We start from the raw sequence: 16,895 nt of genomic DNA, 5'->3' as shown, positions 1-16,895 counted from the left end.
GAGGCTGCGGGTGCCGACTCTGGGCAACCGGGCGTCTCCGTGCCCGGTGCGCGGGGGGCGGGGGGCGCACGGGCTGCGAAGGAACCCGGGTCATGGGGGATCGCCCTCCCAGCCTAGCCGTTGGGGTTCGCGTCTGCGCGGGGCCGCGGCCCCACGTGAAGCTGCCCCTCTGCCCACGCTGGAATGGGGAGCCCTGCTTCGAAACCCGGGCCGGGCGTCCTAGCTGGCATGCTTCACTCCTTGGAGTATATACTGCCATGGTACTTAGAACCTATTTCTTTCTTCCTTTCTTTTTTAAGGTTTTATTTGGTTTTTGACAGAGAGACGGCGAGAAAGGGAACACAAGCAGGGGGAGTGGGAGAGGGAGAAGCAGGCTTCCCCTGAGCAGGGAGCCCGACGCGGGGCTCGATCCCGGGACTCCAGGATCATGACCTGAGCCGAGGGCAGTCGCTCAACCGACTGAGCCACCCAGGTGCCCCATGATTTTATTTATTTAAGAGAGAGAGAGCATGAAAAGGGGGAGGGTCAGAGGGAGAAGCAGACTCCCTGCCGAGCAGGGGGCCCGATGCGGGACTCGATCCCGGGACTCCAGGATCATGACCTGAGCCGAGGGCAGTCGCCCAACCAACTGAGCCACCCAGGCGCCCCTACCTGTTGTTTTGATTTTGAATTTTCTACTTCTCGTAGTTTTGTTTTCTCCTTGATTATATTATACAGGGTTTGTCTATTGCAGTAGTTCTCAGTGTGGGCGAGGAACACCTGGAGTTTCCTGAGCCCCTTCCTCTGAGTTGGTGAGTTCAAAACTAAGTGCATAATAGTAGCTTCCCCCCCCCCTTCCATTCTCTCACAAATGTACATTAGAGTTTTCTGGAGGCTTCTGGATGAGTAATATTGCAACAGATTGAAAGTGTTAAAGATAAAACGGTTAAAAACATTTTATTCAGTAACTGCTGACAATAGGGGAAGGCACTGAGCTCCATTTGCATTTGTGCAGAGGTGATTGGACCTTTTAAAGATAATGAGAGAATTAGAAGGGGTAGAGAGCAGGGCTCATGTGGAAAATTATAAAGTGTTGGTCAGTGTAAATATGTTGAAGTCAGCCATGCCGTGGCACCAGCTGGTAATTATCAAAGTTAGGATACTATCTTCCTACAGAGATTGGAGACAGCAGCCCTCTCCTTCCTGATGATACTATTTCAGAGGAATGGCTTTCAGGTCCTTGAGAAAGATCCTTCTGAGTTGTAGGATATACACAGACATCTCAAAGAGATGTCTAAGCTCTTTTTAGTAAATGCAGTAAGAAAGGGAGGTCAGGAGCCTATCCTTGGGTGTTGGCTAGAACAAACAGCAGTTTCTCCTGGCGGCATTTCTCAGGGAGGCATTAGGCAGGCATTTTATGGGGAGGCTGTGGACACAGCATTATGCTGCTAGAAGCCTTGTTAGAGTTTGGTTGTCTCTTAATGTAGAGGTTTGGACTGAGTTCTCCAGTGCTGAGTTCTGCAGTTGTGAAGGGCACAAGCAGCTTTGGAAACCAGCTGCTTTCCATCAAGCCGGACATGAAAGAGATTTGCAAAAATATAATGCAGTGCTACTCTTTTCACTAATACTTGTTTTGGAAAATGTAGTTATTTTCCATAAAGTAGGGTTTTTTTTTTCTTAAAGATTTTTTTTATTTATTTGAGAGAGAGAATGAGAGACAGAGAGCACGAGAGGGAAGAGGGCAGAGGGAGAAGCAGACCCCCTGCTGAGCAGGGAGCCCGATGCGGGACTCAATCCCGGGACTCCAGGATCATGACCTGAGCCGAAGGCAGTCGCTTAACCAACTGAGCCACCCAGGCGCCCTGTTTTTTTTTTTTAAACAAAACAAAATATTGTATTCATTTGTTAGGGCTGCCATAACAAAGTACCACAAACTGGGCGACTTAAAGAACAGAAATTTATTGTCTCAATTATGGAGATTAGAAGTCCGAGATCAAGGTTTTTATATGGTTTGCTTGTTCAGAGGCCTGAGAGACTGCTCTATTCCTCTTTTCTCAGCTTCTGGTGGTTTCCTGGCACTCTTTGGCATCCCTTGGCCTGTAGATCTCAGCCTTCATCTTCACGTGACTTCTCCCTGTGTGCATGTCTATTTCCAATTTTCCTTCCCCTGCTTGTGCTCTCTTTCTGTCAAATAAATAAAATCTTAAAAGAAAAAAAAAAAGAATCCCAGCTGAGCTCACAGTTGGCAGCCAGCATCAACTGCCAGTTTGTCAGTGCATCATCTTGTTCTGAGCCTTCAAATGAATCCAGCTCCCGTTGTATCTACCTGAAACTGCACTAGAGACCGTGAGTGAAACCACCCAGTTGATTCCAACCAACTTATGGAATGGTAAGAAATTAAAGAAAGCATTGTTTTAAACCACTGTTTGGGATGCTATGTAGTATTAGAAAAGTGAATCTGTGGCTTGTGGATTTTTCTCTCCTAAAAATCTCTCCTGCTCCTTCCTTCCTATTTCCACCCCAAGGACATTAGTTCAGGCTCTCATCATTGTTTTTAAAAATGTAAAAAATCTTTTTTTTTTTAACAAGTAATACATTCTCATGGCTTGAAATTCGGAAGGTACAATTGGGTATCTGGTGAGATCCTCCTCTGTCCTTGACTCCTACCACCAACTTCCCTCCTCATTAGCAACTACTATTTTTAGTTTCTTGGAGGTCTTTCTGTAGATATATTATGCATTCACAAGTAAATATGTATAAATATTTTTTCACTCTTTTACACACGTGGTGGGCTACCACATATTGAATTTTTCCTTGCTTTTATTCATTTAACAATATTCTGGAAATCTTTCTATACAAGCATGTAAGGCCCTTCCTTATTATTTTTAACAACTTTATTGAGATATTAGTCTCATTTCATCCATTTAAAGTGGGGTCCAATTGGAGCATAGGGAATTTCTGGGGCTGAAAAAATGACTTTCAAGTTAAGAACCTTTGTGGAATGGAGGAGGGTGTCTGTAGAGAACCACAGAAGAAATAGCTCATGACAGGGGCGCCTGGGTGGCTCAGTCGTTAAGCGTCTGCCTTTGGCCCAGGTCATGGTCCCAGGGTCCTGGGATCGAGCCCCGCATCGGGCTCCCTGCTCCGCGGGAAGCCTGCTTCTCCCTCTCCCACTCCCCCTGTTTGTGTTCCCTCTCTCGCTGTGTCTCTCTCTGTCAAATAAATAAAATCTTAAAAAAAGAGAAAAAAAAAGAAATAGCTCATGACAGGACAAAAATATAAAGAAATGAGAATCTTGATGGAAAAGATAATAGCCCAGGGGCACCTGGGTGGCTCAGTCGGTTAAGGGTCTGCCTTTGGCTCAGGTCATGATCTCAGGGTCCTGGGATCGTGAGCCCTGTGTTGGGCTCCCTGCACTGTGGGGAGTCTGCTTCTCCCTCTGCCCCTCCCCTTCCCACTTGTGCTCTCTCTCATATAAATAAAATCTCTAAAAAAAAAGATAATAGCCCTGGTAGACAGATCCAGAAGACCTCATGGATGAATAATGGGGACTCCGGATGGAGAAAGAGGGACAGAGAGAGAAGCTAATGATCAAGACACCCACTGAGGAAAGTTTTCTGATGTGAAAAACTTGTCAGGACACAGAAAGCTCACCAAGCTCTTGACAGGAATACTGTATTGAACTGTTTGAAAACCTAGTTAGTCACAAATGTGTGTGTGTGTGCGTTTTATTAGTGTGTGAATATAACTATTGTGACCGTTATGTCAAGCTTGTTAATCATCATTTCACAGCAAATCACTTATCTACTTAAACAGCCATTTTTTTAGGAGAGAATATATTAAGGTTTCCCAAATGACTAGATTTATCCATTTTCCTGGTTTCTACCATTTTTTTTCAGTTGGACTATTTCTAAAGGTTCATGGTCATTTATTTATTTATTTTTTAAGATTTTATTTATTCATTTGACAGAGATACAGCGAGAGAGGGAACACAAGCAGGGGGAGTGGGAGAGGGAGAAGCAGGCTTCCTGCGGAGCTGGGAGCCCGATGCGGGGCTTGATCCCCAGACCCTGGGATCATGACCTGAGCCGAAGGCAGACGCCTAACGTCTGAGCCACCCAGGCGCCCTGGTTCATGATCATTTAAAATCTTTGTATATTTTAACTTTACTAACATAAATTAACTCCCTGCAGAACAGGTTATTGAATCAAGTGGTCTGAAACCCTGTAATGCTCTTCATATCCCAGTGTCTTTCCAGAAACTATACCCCTCGACACTTCTCCATCAGTGCATCTTCCTCACCAACCCCTGATATATGGGCTTTACAATTTTAAAAGAATCCTTGCAAAGCCAGTGGGCATGGAACAGTGACTAGTCTTTTAAATTTGCATTTCCCTAGGTTAGATCTCTGTATCTACTGCTAGGCTATGTTTGAATCATTTCTTCTAAGCACTTTGGATTGTCTGAGCTTTATTTTTACCAGCTAATTTCAGACCATTTGCTTACCTTACCATGTGGTCATTATGTGTTAGTTCATCCAGTGTTTATTGGGTGCCCTCTCTGCTCTGGACTCTCTGGAGCCCTCTGGGCCCTCTGCCTGGCAGCTAGGAACAGCTCCCTTGTCCTCACATTTCAGGGGAGAAAGATGCTGGGTTTCTATGAGCATCTTCCTGGGATGCTTAGCACAGCTGTGGCCAAACACCGGGAAGACTGCTGGAGAAGGCAACCCCATTGGAGCAGAGCATTTCCAAGGTCAGGATACAGGGTGACTGGAATCCCCAGACCTACGAGGGAAAGGTCCTGTTGTGAAGCAGCCAGATGTAGAATCCTCAGATTTGCACTGATGCACAAGCTGTGTTCTACCTAGATGTGTGGCCTCAATGTGCAGTAGGCAAAGGGTGATCCACTGCCACTCTCTCTGAGGGCAGCAATGTGGGAACGGTTTCTACGTGTGCAGGAGACACAGAAGCCACCATCAAGCTATTACATCTTCTCCAACTGGAAGGCTTCTTTCCACATGTTCCGTGCCCCATCCCGTGTCTGAGAACACAGTTGGGCGTGGCTCTTTGTTTTGAAGTGATGCTTCATTTTCCCCTCCAGAGATCCTAGTTCCAGCCTAGACTTGACCACCAACTCAGTCTGTGTCCCTGAATCCCCTCACAGGATGACTGCTTGATTCCCATCCTCTGAGAGAGTAAGATTAACACCTCCTGTGTCAACCTCTTCTCTGGTAGTCACAGATTGGTCCCAGCCTGCACAGTAGGCAATAGGACCTGGAGAACATCCATCATCTAAGGGGAGGGGACTGAGGAATGGAGAGGTGAGCATAAGTGATCCCCAGGTCACACAGCACATTCCTTAAGGAAAACTCACTGAATGTGACTAATGAGTCTTTAATCTTGTCCAATTCCTCCCCAAATCTGCCCCTCTCTCTTGCCTCCATCATCCGTCCAGTGCTCATGTAAAAATAATATAAAATAAACTATTCTGCAACATTTCTTCAACAAAGAATGGTAATTATATAGCAGGAACTGTTTGGCAGTGAAGAAAACAAAAGCCCTACCCTCATGAGCTCACATTTTTGTGTGTGTGAGAGGTGGGGTGAGTGGGTTAGAATTATTTTTTTAAACTACCTTTTTTTTAATGTCAGATGGCATCAGTCAGGATGGACAAGGTTCTGTTGATGTAACAGACAGACCCTGATTTTCAGTGACCCAAGTCTGTTTACAGTTGACTTAATATTTACAGTCTCTGTCCACTGAGGTTGGCAGTTGGGTGGGTGGGGAAGGGGGTGTTGTCCAGCTAATCATAACCATAATGGATGTTGCTGATTACCCAAGCCTCCTGTCTTGACTCCCTCTCCACCCCCTGCGGCAACAATCACTTGTACAGCGTGCGTGAGTTGCTCTCTGTGAGATCTGCAACCACCCACCTCAGTTGTGTGGGGGAGCAGGTGACAGATGCAAGTGCTGAGATGATGATGATAAGTTCCCTGTGATTTCCACATTGAGAACCTGAAGAAGACCAAAAAGGAGCACAGTGAGCTGGGCCAATGAGGAAGACAACTCTGATACTTACGTGGAGGGCAAGCAGGTTCATAATCTGTCCTCTTGGCCCAGTTTCATAATCTGTAAGATTATTGGGCCAAGAGGACAGATTATGAAAATAGAATATACAATCTGAAAGCGGAACAAGGGGATGCCTGGGTGGCTCAGTCAGTTAAGCAGCTTTGGCTCAGGTCATGATCCTAGGGTCCTGGGATTGAGTTCCGCATCGGGCTCCTTGCCCAGTGGGGAGCCTGCTTCTCCTTCTGCCTGCAGCTCCCCCTGCTTGTGCTCTCTCTCTGACAAATAAATATTTTTTTAGAAGTGGAACAAGGACCTAAATATCCAGAAACTCCTCCATCACATTTCTTACTTGAATGAATATGAATAGTATAAATAATTCTTGGGTAATATTATATACACAGAGCACATTGTTTGATAGCCTATTGGCAAAATTCATATAGCCTTAGTATTATATCCTCAAGAGCTAAGATGCTAACAGCTGATGATGTTGAAAGAAAACCAGAAGCTTCCACAGCCCCCAGAAAGACAAAAGTACAATTAGTTAGTGGATCTCAGAGTCATCTTAGGTCAATACCATTCTGCTCATGCTGTCTTTATTAACTACCATGATGTGACATGCCTGCCTAGTAAATAAAAGTTCCAGCTAGTAAACTCGACCTGAACATTACTACGAATGTTTAACACACCGGGGCACCTAGTTGGCTCAGTTGGTAGAGCATTTGACTCTTGAACTCAAGTCATGAATTCAAACCCCACATTTTTAATGTAAGCATAGAGCTCACATTAAAAAAAAAATGTTGGGGCGCCTGGGTGGCTCAGTCATTAAGCGGCTGCCTTCGGCTCAGGTCATGATCCCAGAGTCCTGGGATCGAGCCCCACATTGGGCTCCGTGCTCAGCGGGAAGCCTGCTTCTCCCTCTCCCACTCCCCCTGCTTGTGTTCCCACTCTCACTCTCGCTGTCTCTGTCTCTGTCAAATAAATAAATAAAATCTTAAAAAAAAAAAAATGTTAGGGGCGCCTGGGTGGCTCAGTCGTTAAGTGTCTGCCTTCGGCTCAGGTCATGATCCCAGGGTCCTGGGATCGAGCCCCATATCGAGCTCTCTGCTCGGCCGGGAGCCTGCTTCTCCCTCTCCCTCTCCCACTCCCCTTGCTTGTGTTCCCTCTCTCGCTGTGTCTCTCTCTGTCAAATAAATAAAATCTTTAAGTAAATAAATAATAAAATAATTTTAAAAATGTTTAACACACAAATGCACATTTTATGTTTAGGGTATTTATAAGAGAAAAAAAACCAGCATCATTTTTTGTTCTCTTCTCAGGGTACTCTGGCTTTTAAGCTAAGCCTGGAGCAGTACAAATGGGATTCACGTCTACAAAAGGGAATCATGGCAAGGAACCTCAGGTCTGAGGTGCAGAGGTGTGATTCTGAAAACCAGTCTCAAGTAGGAATTATATGAACCATGTGCTTTACCCACTTGAGCAGCTAGAGGTGCAGTCTAAACAGTTTAATGGAACAGGTATTGTGAATACTGCTAAATATATTCATGTTTGAAGAGGTATGAAAGCTTGCACAAAAAGGATTAACACAGCAGGCCCAAGGCTTCAACTGTTACAAGGTCCTGTTTGCAAGGTTGGCCCTTGGCTGGCACCTGGCAACCTGGCTTTTATTTATTTTTTTAAAGATTTTATTTATTTATTTGACAGAGAGAGACACAGCGAGAGAGGGAACACAAGCAGGGGGAGTTGGAGAGGGAGAAGCACGGGGAAGCCCGATGCATGGCTCGATCCCAGGACCCTGGGATCATGACCTGAGCCGAAGGCAGATGCTTAATGACTGAGCCACCCAGGCACCCCTGGCAACTTGGCATTTAGAGTGTTGTCTGTACCCCAACTGAATAAAGATGTCTCCCTGTACCTAGACTATGCGAACAATGTGATTTGCACTGAGCACCTGCTTTTCTCCAGGAGTCTGGAATTTGCTACATGCTAGACAGAAGTGCCTACTTGCCTGATCCTCAGTGGGCTTTGTATGACCCTCTCAGGGGAGGGACAGCATTGGAAACCTGCACATAGATTCCCCCACCCTTCACCTGTCTTTCCCCTTACGGTCCAACTGTGTATCCTTGCTGCATCACTCTAATAAATCTTAGCTGTGAGTACAATGATATGCTGAGTCCTATGAATTCGTCTAGAAATCTCTGGATGTGGGGGTGGCCTTGTGGGCCCCCAACAATTCCACTGCTTGTTCAAAATTATGCATAGGATTATTTTGATACCTGTATTCTGAAAAGGGGGAGGAGGATAGATTTCTGTTTCTTCTTAAAAGGAGCCTCTGGGTCACATGTAATAGATGTGGTATCACTTAGAGTTTTTTTAAGAAAAAAAAAGCCACAAATTTAAATGAAACCAACAAAGATAAAACAGATACATGGATATACAATTTTGAGATTACTCTTTACAAAATGTTAAGAAAAAAATAGGGGTGCCTCTGTGGCTCAGTTGGTGGAGCATGCGACTCTTGATCTCGGGGTTGTGAGTTTGAGCCCATTGGGTATAGAGATTACTTTAAAATCTTTTTTTTTTTTTTAAGATTTTATTTATTTATTTGAGACAGAATGAGAGAGAGAGAGAGCACATGAGAGGGGGGAGGGTCAGAGGGAGAAGCAGGCTCCCCGCCGAGCAGGGAGCCCGATGCGGGACTCGATCCCGGGACTCCAGGATCATGACCCGAGCCGAAGGCAGTCGCTCAACCAACTGAGCCACCCAGGCGCCCCTACTTTAAAATCTTTAAAAGACAAAACAAAACACACACACACACACACACAAAAACCCCCAAAATGTTAAGAAAAAAATAGAAAGTGTATTTGAACTATGCAAATATCTAGAAACCACCTGAGCCTGACCAAGTGGACTCTCTGAAGATGCGCCCAGGAACGTGCAATTCTAATTGCTTCTCTCAGGTGGGTCTTACGCATGTTTCAGTCAGAAACCACTGGCCTCTGGGTATGGGAATCATTCGGGTGGAAAGGTCTCAGGTTCTTCTTTCTTTCTTTTTTTGAGATTTTATTTATTTACTTGACAGAACGAGACACAGAGAGACAGTGAACACAAGCAGGGGGAGCGGGAGAGGGAGAAGCAGGCTTCCCGCGGACCAGGGAGCCCGATGCGGGGCTCGATCCCAGGACCCTGGGATCCTGACCTGAGCCGAAGGCAGATGCTTAACGACTGAGCCATCCAGGTGCCCCTTAACACACCATTTGTTTTAACAGAGGGAATTTTTTTATTTTTTTATTTTTTAAAGATTTTATTTATTTATTTATTTGACAGAGAGAGAGAGAGAGCAGGAACACAAGCAGGGGGAGTAGGAGAGGGAGAAGCAGGCCTCCCGTGGAGCAGGGAGCCCAATGCGGGGCTCGATCCCAGGACCCTGGGATCCTGACCTGAGCCGAAGGCAGACGCTTCCCGACTGAGCCACCCAGGCACCCCTCAGGTTCCTATTTCAAATGAGCCCACTTCTTGGGTCTCCGATGAGCCTCAGGTTTCTCACTTAGGAGGAGGTAGAACACCTATCAGAGCAGGGCCTAGGCACTGGTTGCATACACAGCAGCAGCTGCATCCTTCCTTTCCCTATCCCTTCATCTCCATCTCCTTCCAATTCCCACTGGGCGTAGTCTCTAGGCGCACATAGCCACTAAGCCTGTGCGTGGAGTCTCCACTATGGAAAGAGGGACCTGAGGACACTGTGGCATCACACACATCCGTGCCTGAGTCTCTAGCAGTGCCTTCGTTGAATGGAGGCTACATTCATGACTTGCTGAATGCAGACACCTCTCAGATGTCTGGTCAACAAGAACTGTCAATCAACGTGCACTTTGCTGATCTGTTGGGCAGGTTCTTCCTCCCACGCTCTGGCATCTCTTGAGAGTTATGTAGTAACATTGGTGTAGGCAGCAAGCAGGACCCACTAGCCAGTCAGGAAGTAAGTCCCCACCTGTTCTGTGCGGGATGCCCTAGCCAAGGTATTTTCCATCTCAACCTCAGGTCTCATATGAATCACAAGAGCTATATTACTTAAAGGGCTTTATGACAGATTCCAGGTAACTGCCAGAGTGACCTTGGGGGAAGTACGGTCAGTACTTGGTTATGCAAACTCCCACAACTGTCTTGCTCCATCTTGTCTCAGGATACCCGCACCTCTCCAGGTCCCCACTCTTGGGGGCCTTCTGACTGGTATTAAGGCTTCTGGAAAATCAAGTCTTAAAAGACTAAGCCACCCCCCTTTGATACCAGGGACTTCTAAGAAATCAAGGAGCCTTCCTGCCCTTCTGGATGAAGTCTAATTGGCCAGATAGAAAAGTCTGACATCGTTTTTTTGTGCTCTTGTTTTTTAAATTGTCAATCTATTATTGCAACACCGAATCAAAAGAAAGAAAACTGTATGTAATCCCACAAATCAATTGCAGATGTCCTCATGTACTGTTGTTTTGCTCACCTATAGGTACATATTGGAAATAATTTGTTACCCAAATAAGTAGTGTACCACCAGGGAATGAGTTACTACGGAAGGTATAAAAAGAAAACCAGTGATCTCCTGCCCCACCCTACCCAACAGTCACACATCCCATCAAGAACTTTTAACTGTTTCTATTCCAGTTCTTCCTGAGGCCATCTCTGTCATTCTGATCTTTTTTTTTTTTTTTTTTAAGATTTTCTTTCTTTATTTGACAGAGAGAGAGAGAGACAGCGAGAGAGGGAACACAAGCAGGGGGAGTGGGAGTGGGAGAGGGAGAAGCAGGCTTCCCGCCGAGCAGGGAGCCTGACGCGGGGCTCGATCCCAGAACCCTGGGATCATGACCTGAGCCGAAGGCAGACGCTTAACGACTGACACCCAGGCGCCCCTGTAATTCTGATCTTTTATGGCCTGTAGACTTTACTGACTTCCTGCTCTGATAAGGAATGTAGATTTGGCTCACACTGTTGCTCCTCTATTTGCTTCCAATTTCTGGAATTATTACCGTTTTATGCTCTAATTTTGGTCTCCTAAATAACCTATGTATCATATTATAGTCAAGAGGCTGCTTCCTAAGATGAGGATACAGGGATACTCCTCTCCCCACTGTCTCTTTCCCCTTCTACTTTACAACAGCCAGAGACCATACCATTACTGTTAGTCACAGTGCTGGGAACATCATACTCTTGCCATTATGAAATCCTCCTGTCGCAGCCTGGCTTTCTTCCTTAAAAAAAGCAAAAAGCAAAAACAAAAACTCAGTACCTACTGTTTATATCATATCTATGCAAATACTGTTCAGTGAAGGGCCAATCAGAACAATCTGATTATATATCCCCCCCTTTTATTCCAATTTCATGAGTCCTCTGCCTCTTTTTTTTTTTTTTTAAGATTTTATTTATTTGAGAGAGAGAGAATGAGAGAGAGAGACCATGAGGCGGGGAGGGTCAGAGGGAGAAGCAGACTCCTCACTGAGCAAGGAGCCCGATGCGGGACTCGATCCTGGGACTCCAGGATCATGACCTGAGCCGAAGGCAGTCGCTTAACCAACTGAGCTACCCAGACGCTCCTCCTCTGCCTCTTCTAAGAAGTATTAGCATCAGGGTCAAATACATAGATCTTGGGGTACCTGGGTGGCTCAATCGGTTAAGCATCTGACTCTTGGTTTCAGCTCAAGTCGTTATCTCAGGGTCGTGAGATCAAGCCCAGCACTGGGCTCTGCACTCAGCACGGGGTCTGCTTGAGATCGTCTCTCCCTCTCCCTCTGCCCCTCCCCCCCTGCTCTCTCGCTAAAAAAATCCATCTTAAAAAGAGCATCTTTATTTTTCACTTGCAATTATTTTTTGACTCACTCTTAGAATAAAACTTTTACATATTTGGTTCCCCAAATATCTGTTCTCTTTGGGCCTGGCTTCTGTTTTATCTTACTTTTTTTTTTCTTTCATGTTGAAGGCTTTCTTCATCTTTCACACCTTGGCTCCCATCCATATTGAAGAGGCTATCAAAGAAGATAGTGGTGGGTGAGACCAGTTTAATGGCATGCTTTTCTAGAGGGTGAGAAGTACAAGAACTAGCTGTTAGGGTGAAGGTCCTCAGGATGCTCAAATAAGGCAGTCCTTGTTCTGGAACATAATCCACCAAATTCCCTAGTCCCCCAGACTATTTTTAGTACATAACTTCCTTCCTACTTTATTTTCTCCTTACCAACAGCCAGATACTCACTGTAAGACAAGAAAAATAGGGGAGAAGGAAGAGAAAATTTGTTGGAGTTTCATAGACAGATCTTCAATTAACCCCATTTTTCTCCCCCACCTCTTGGTGTACAGCTCTGCTAGGGAGCTGTGGCCTCAACTGCTGCAGCCCTCTCTTCACATGATCCTAGCTTCAGCCTTTCCACTCTGCATCTCCAGGTGATGCTCTCATACCTTCTTTCACCTTGCTCAAATTTGCAGGTAAGGCCTCTCCCACTTTCTTCACCACTGTTGATTTACACTTCAGCCTTTGTTTCGAACATGCTGCTGAGCTTTTTTTTAAAAGATTTTATTTATTTGAAAGAGAGAGACACAGTGAGAGAGGAACACAAGCAGGGGGAGTGGGAGAGGGAGAAGCAGGCTTCCTGCCGAGCAGGGAGCCCCACACGGGGCTGGATCCCAGGACCCTGGGATCATGGCCTGAGCCGAAGGCAGACGCTTAACGACTGAGCCACCCAGGCGGCCCTGAGCTGACTTTCTTAACCAACCATCTGTGTACATGTTTTTTATGTGGTTATGACATTTTGTGTATATACTACATTGGGTTCTGTTTTCACTTCACTTGATATTTTCCATACTGCTATATCCCCAGCTCTGATTATAGTCAACCTAACTGAGCAACAAAGTTAAATTAGAGCACAATGGAGTCCTTGATACATTCAGAGTCTACTTTTAATTCCAATTAGAACCATTTCAGAAGACTTTCCATCCTCAGTCCTCCTCCAATTTGTTAACTGTTTTACATTGGCTGGCTTCATATTTCATCACTCAACACCAACTTTGTCATGCAAAGATTTCTTCTTAGATTGAGTGTTCGCGGCTTTGCATCAAGAATATCTTCCAGTCCAAAAAAATAAAATAAAAAAAGAGAATATCTTCCAGTCCACTATTTCTAGGAATGTGTTACAGGAACAATGTCTGATTAAAGTTCGGGTAGTTGTTTCCGCTAAAAAAAAATTATTTGGTGAGTATAGCTACATACTGAATTTCCTAACTCCTGCTGAGACCTTGATAAAGTTTTAAATCAGTGGTATGTTCATAGCTTCTCATCTAAATGCAGACATAAACACATTTTAATGTACATACAAATTACTTATGCACCTTTTGGGAACTGCAGGCCTGGGTTTTACTGCCAGAGAATCTGATTTAGTAGATCAAGGTAAGCTTGGTAATGTGCAGTTTCAAGAACACTGAGCAAATCTGATGCACGTGATCATTAGACCACACAGAGTCATACCTTTGTCAGCTGATGTCTAATGAAGGTTTGGCAGTGAGCTTCTCCATCTTTAGTATTCAACTTTCTCCCATGAGTGTTTTAATTTTTTATTGTTATGTTAATCACCATACATTACATCATTAGTTTTAGATGAAGTGTTCCATGACTCATTGTTTGTGCATAACACCCAGTGCTCCATGCAGAGCGTGCCCTCTTTAATAGCCATCACCAGGCTGACCCATCCTCCCACCCGCCCTCCCCTCTAGAACCCTCAGTTTGTTTTTCAGAGTCCATCATCTCTCATGGTTTGTCTCCCCCTCTGATTTCCCCCCTTCATTCTTTCCCTCCTGCTATCTTCTTTTTCTTTTTTTTTAAAGATTTTATTTATTTATTTCACAGAGAGATAGGGACAGCAGGAACACAAGAAGGGGGAGTGGGAGAGGGAGAAGCAGGCTTCCCACCGAGCAGGGAGCCCGATCCCAGGCTCGATCCCAGGACCCTGGGATCATGACCTGAGCCGAAGGCAGACGCTTAACAACTGAGCCACCCAGGCGCCCCTTCTTCTTTATTTTCTTAACATATATTGCATTATTTGTTTCAGAGGTATCTCCCATGAGTTTTTTCATGTTGAATAAGGGATGTATTATAACTGAAAACCTTCCCACATTCATTACATTCATAGGGTTTTTCTCCAGTATGAATTCTCCGATGCCTAGTAAGCTGAGATCGCTGACTAAAGGCCTTTTCACAATGATTACATTCATAAGGTTTCTCGCCAGTGTGTGTTCTCTCATGTTTTGTAAGTGTTGACCGATCATTAAAGGCTTTTCCACAGTCAATGCATTCATAGGGCTTTTCTCCAGTATGTGTTCTCTGATGTTCAATAAGGCGTGACCTCTGACTGAAGGCTTTAACACACATGTTACACTGATAGGGCTTGTCTCCAATGTGTGTTCTTTGATGCACAACGAGGGGAGACCTCTGGCTGAAAGCTTTTCCACAATGACTGCACTCATAAGGCTTCTCTCCAGTGTGGGTTCGCTGATGCACAACAAGCTGTGATCGCTGCCGAAAAGATTTCCCGCAGTTGTTACATTCATATGGTTTCTCTCCAGAATGAATTCTCTGATGTGAAAGAAGGTGAGAGCTCCCAGTAAAGGTTTTCCCACACTGATTACATTCAAAAGGTTTCTCTCCAGTATGAGTTCTCTGATGCTCAATAAGGTGAGAGCTACCAGCGAAAGCTTTATCACACTGATTGCATTTATACGGCTTCTCTCCAGTGTGAATTCGCAGATGCCTAATAAGTTGAGTGCTTCGAATGAAGGACTTTCCACACTGGTTACATTTATAGGGTTTCTCTCCAGTGTGAGTCCTTTTATGTGAAACAAAGTCAGAGCTCTGGCTGAAGGACTTTCCACAATGAGTACACTCATAGGGTTTCTCTCCAGTATGAATTCTTTGATGTACAATAAGGTTAGAGTTCCATCCGAAAGATTTTCCACATTCATGACACTTATATGGTTTTTCTCCAGTGTGAGTTCGCTGATGCCTCGTAAGTTTGGAACTCTGGGTGAAGCATTTCCCACACTGGTTACATTCATAGGGCTTTTCTCCAGTGTGGGTTCTCTGATGTACAACAAGGTCATAACTCTGGCTGAAAGACTTCCCACACTGAGTACATTCATAGGGCTTTTCTCCAGTGTGTGTTCTCTGGTGTACAACAAGCTTAGAGGCACAGCTGAAAGATTTTCCACACTGACGGCATGCATGTGGCTTCTTTCCTGTCTGAACGATGTCACAGTCAGTAAAAGATGAGGCTGTGTGGAAGGCATTACGTTCCTCCTCACATCTAAATGGTGCTTCTCTAGGATCACTTATTTCGGTTTGTACAAGGCATTCATCACGCTCATCCTGACATTCTCTAAAATGCATCGGCTTATGTTCATTTGGAGACATGCTATGATTAACAATGTTTCCATAGTCTGTGCAGTTACTGTTGTTCTCTGCTGAAAAAAGTCTATTATGAAATCGAAGGGAGGTACCACAGCTGAAAGAGTCACTACTGACAGTATATTCGTAAGGCTTTTTATTTCTCATTTCAACGTTTCCAAGTTTTTTCAAATAAATGCTCTGACAGAAGGCTCTAGCACTTTGGTGATTTTCATAGGGCTTCCGATCAGTCCAGCCTTTCTCATGATTAATGAAACCTGAATTCTGTTCCAACTTTTTAACATGTGAGTCAAGAGTATGGACATGTGCTCTTGTGGGTAATACTGGAGGTAAAAGGCTTATACTCAAGTAACTTCCCCCAAGGTCATGCTCACAATGTTCCCCTTGAGCAAACAGTGTCTCTGAGGTAAGTACCATTTGACTCAAAGAGTCCTCCTGGTGCTCCCTTAGCTGGTTCCTCCAATCCTGCCTTTCTCCTAATGACACCAACCAGGGGCCTTCCTCCCGTATGCAGTGTTTCATTGCTATGTGATGGAATGGTTCTTCCACAGCAAAATCCTCTTTGGAAGCTGACTCTTTCTTTTCAAATGTATTCTTCCAGTCTGAAAGAAATCCAATATACCTGAATTACTGGAGATGCATTAGAGGGGGAGGATGGGATGAAGGAGACCACCAAGTATGAGAGGTATCTCTGGGTTTGTTTCTAATCCATGGATTATAATTTCATGCAGGATATAAAAAAAAAGGAGATGGATCAGTAAACAGGGTATCAGTGATAAAGTATAAAAAAAAGGAAAGATAATGAAGAGGTGACCCAGGAGGACTGGTCCCCAAAGAGGGAGGAGTAAGAATAAGCAGGTAGAGATTAAAGGAGGGATCCACAAAAGAATTGGACCTAAAGGTATACAGCCTTCGATAATCACAAAGATATCTACATTCTAATTGCTGGTACCTGTGAATACGGTACCTGATTTGGAAAAAGGGTCTTCGCAGGTCCAAAAATTAAGGAAATTGAGATAGGGAGAGTATCTGTGTGGGCCCTAAATGTCACCAGAAGTGTCCTTACAAGTGGGAGGTAGAGATTTGATACAGAGGTGATATGAACATGGAACAAAGAGATTTGAAGATGCTGGCCTTAAAGACTGAAGTGATGTGGGCACAAGCCAAGGAATGCCGCAGCTACCAGAAGGTGGAAGAGGCAAGGAACAGATTTCCTCCTGGACCCCTCCAAGGGAGCCTGACTCTATACCTTGATTTCAGCCCAATGGTATTGATTTCAGGTTTCTGGCCTCCAGAACTGTGGGAGAATCAGTTCATGTTGTTTTACGCCACCCAACTGGAAATCTGTTACAGCAGCCACAGGAAATTAATACAGGAGCTTAACTGGTACCTCAACCTAGACTACTGACCCCAATTCTTAG

The 16,895-nt window shown here is 44.8% G+C and overlaps 1 protein-coding gene and 1 long non-coding RNA gene across 13 annotated transcripts in view; one reads left to right on the top strand and one right to left on the bottom strand.

The window, feature by feature from the left end:
* Positions 1–398: 398 nt before the first annotated feature.
* LOC123856239 (uncharacterized) lies at positions 399–8,430 on the top strand. Its single transcript, XR_006793657.3, has 4 exons — positions 399–472; positions 734–791; positions 2,038–2,368; positions 7,364–8,430. It is a non-coding gene; the product is annotated as an uncharacterized LOC123856239 (long non-coding RNA).
* The window catches only part of ZNF544 (zinc finger protein 544), a 44,749-nt gene continuing 32,105 nt past the window's right edge, over positions 4,252–16,895 (bottom strand). For 8 of the 12 annotated variants that reach the window (XM_064580231.1, XM_064580234.1, XM_064580236.1 and 5 more), the window contains one exon: positions 12,960–16,076. In XM_064580231.1, coding sequence (XP_064436301.1) covers positions 14,119–16,076 — 1,958 coding nt within the window. In that variant the 3' untranslated portion in view covers positions 12,960–14,118. Of the gene's footprint in view, positions 4,764–5,887; positions 5,994–8,961; positions 11,282–11,982; positions 12,053–12,959; positions 16,077–16,895 lie in introns of those variants that run through there. The other 4 variants (XR_010407960.1, XR_010407959.1, XM_064580238.1 and 1 more) reach the window with 4 other exon arrangements.

The sequence above is a fragment of the Mirounga angustirostris genome, unplaced genomic scaffold (genome assembly GCF_029215605.1).
Source record: "Mirounga angustirostris isolate CCGP_5_RB_7025 unplaced genomic scaffold, mMirAng1.0.hap1 SCAF_16, whole genome shotgun sequence".
In the NCBI taxonomy this organism is placed as follows: Eukaryota; Metazoa; Chordata; class Mammalia; order Carnivora; family Phocidae; genus Mirounga; species Mirounga angustirostris.
The sequence above is the reverse complement of the archived record's forward strand: the minus strand, read 5'-3'. Positions and strand labels throughout refer to the sequence as shown.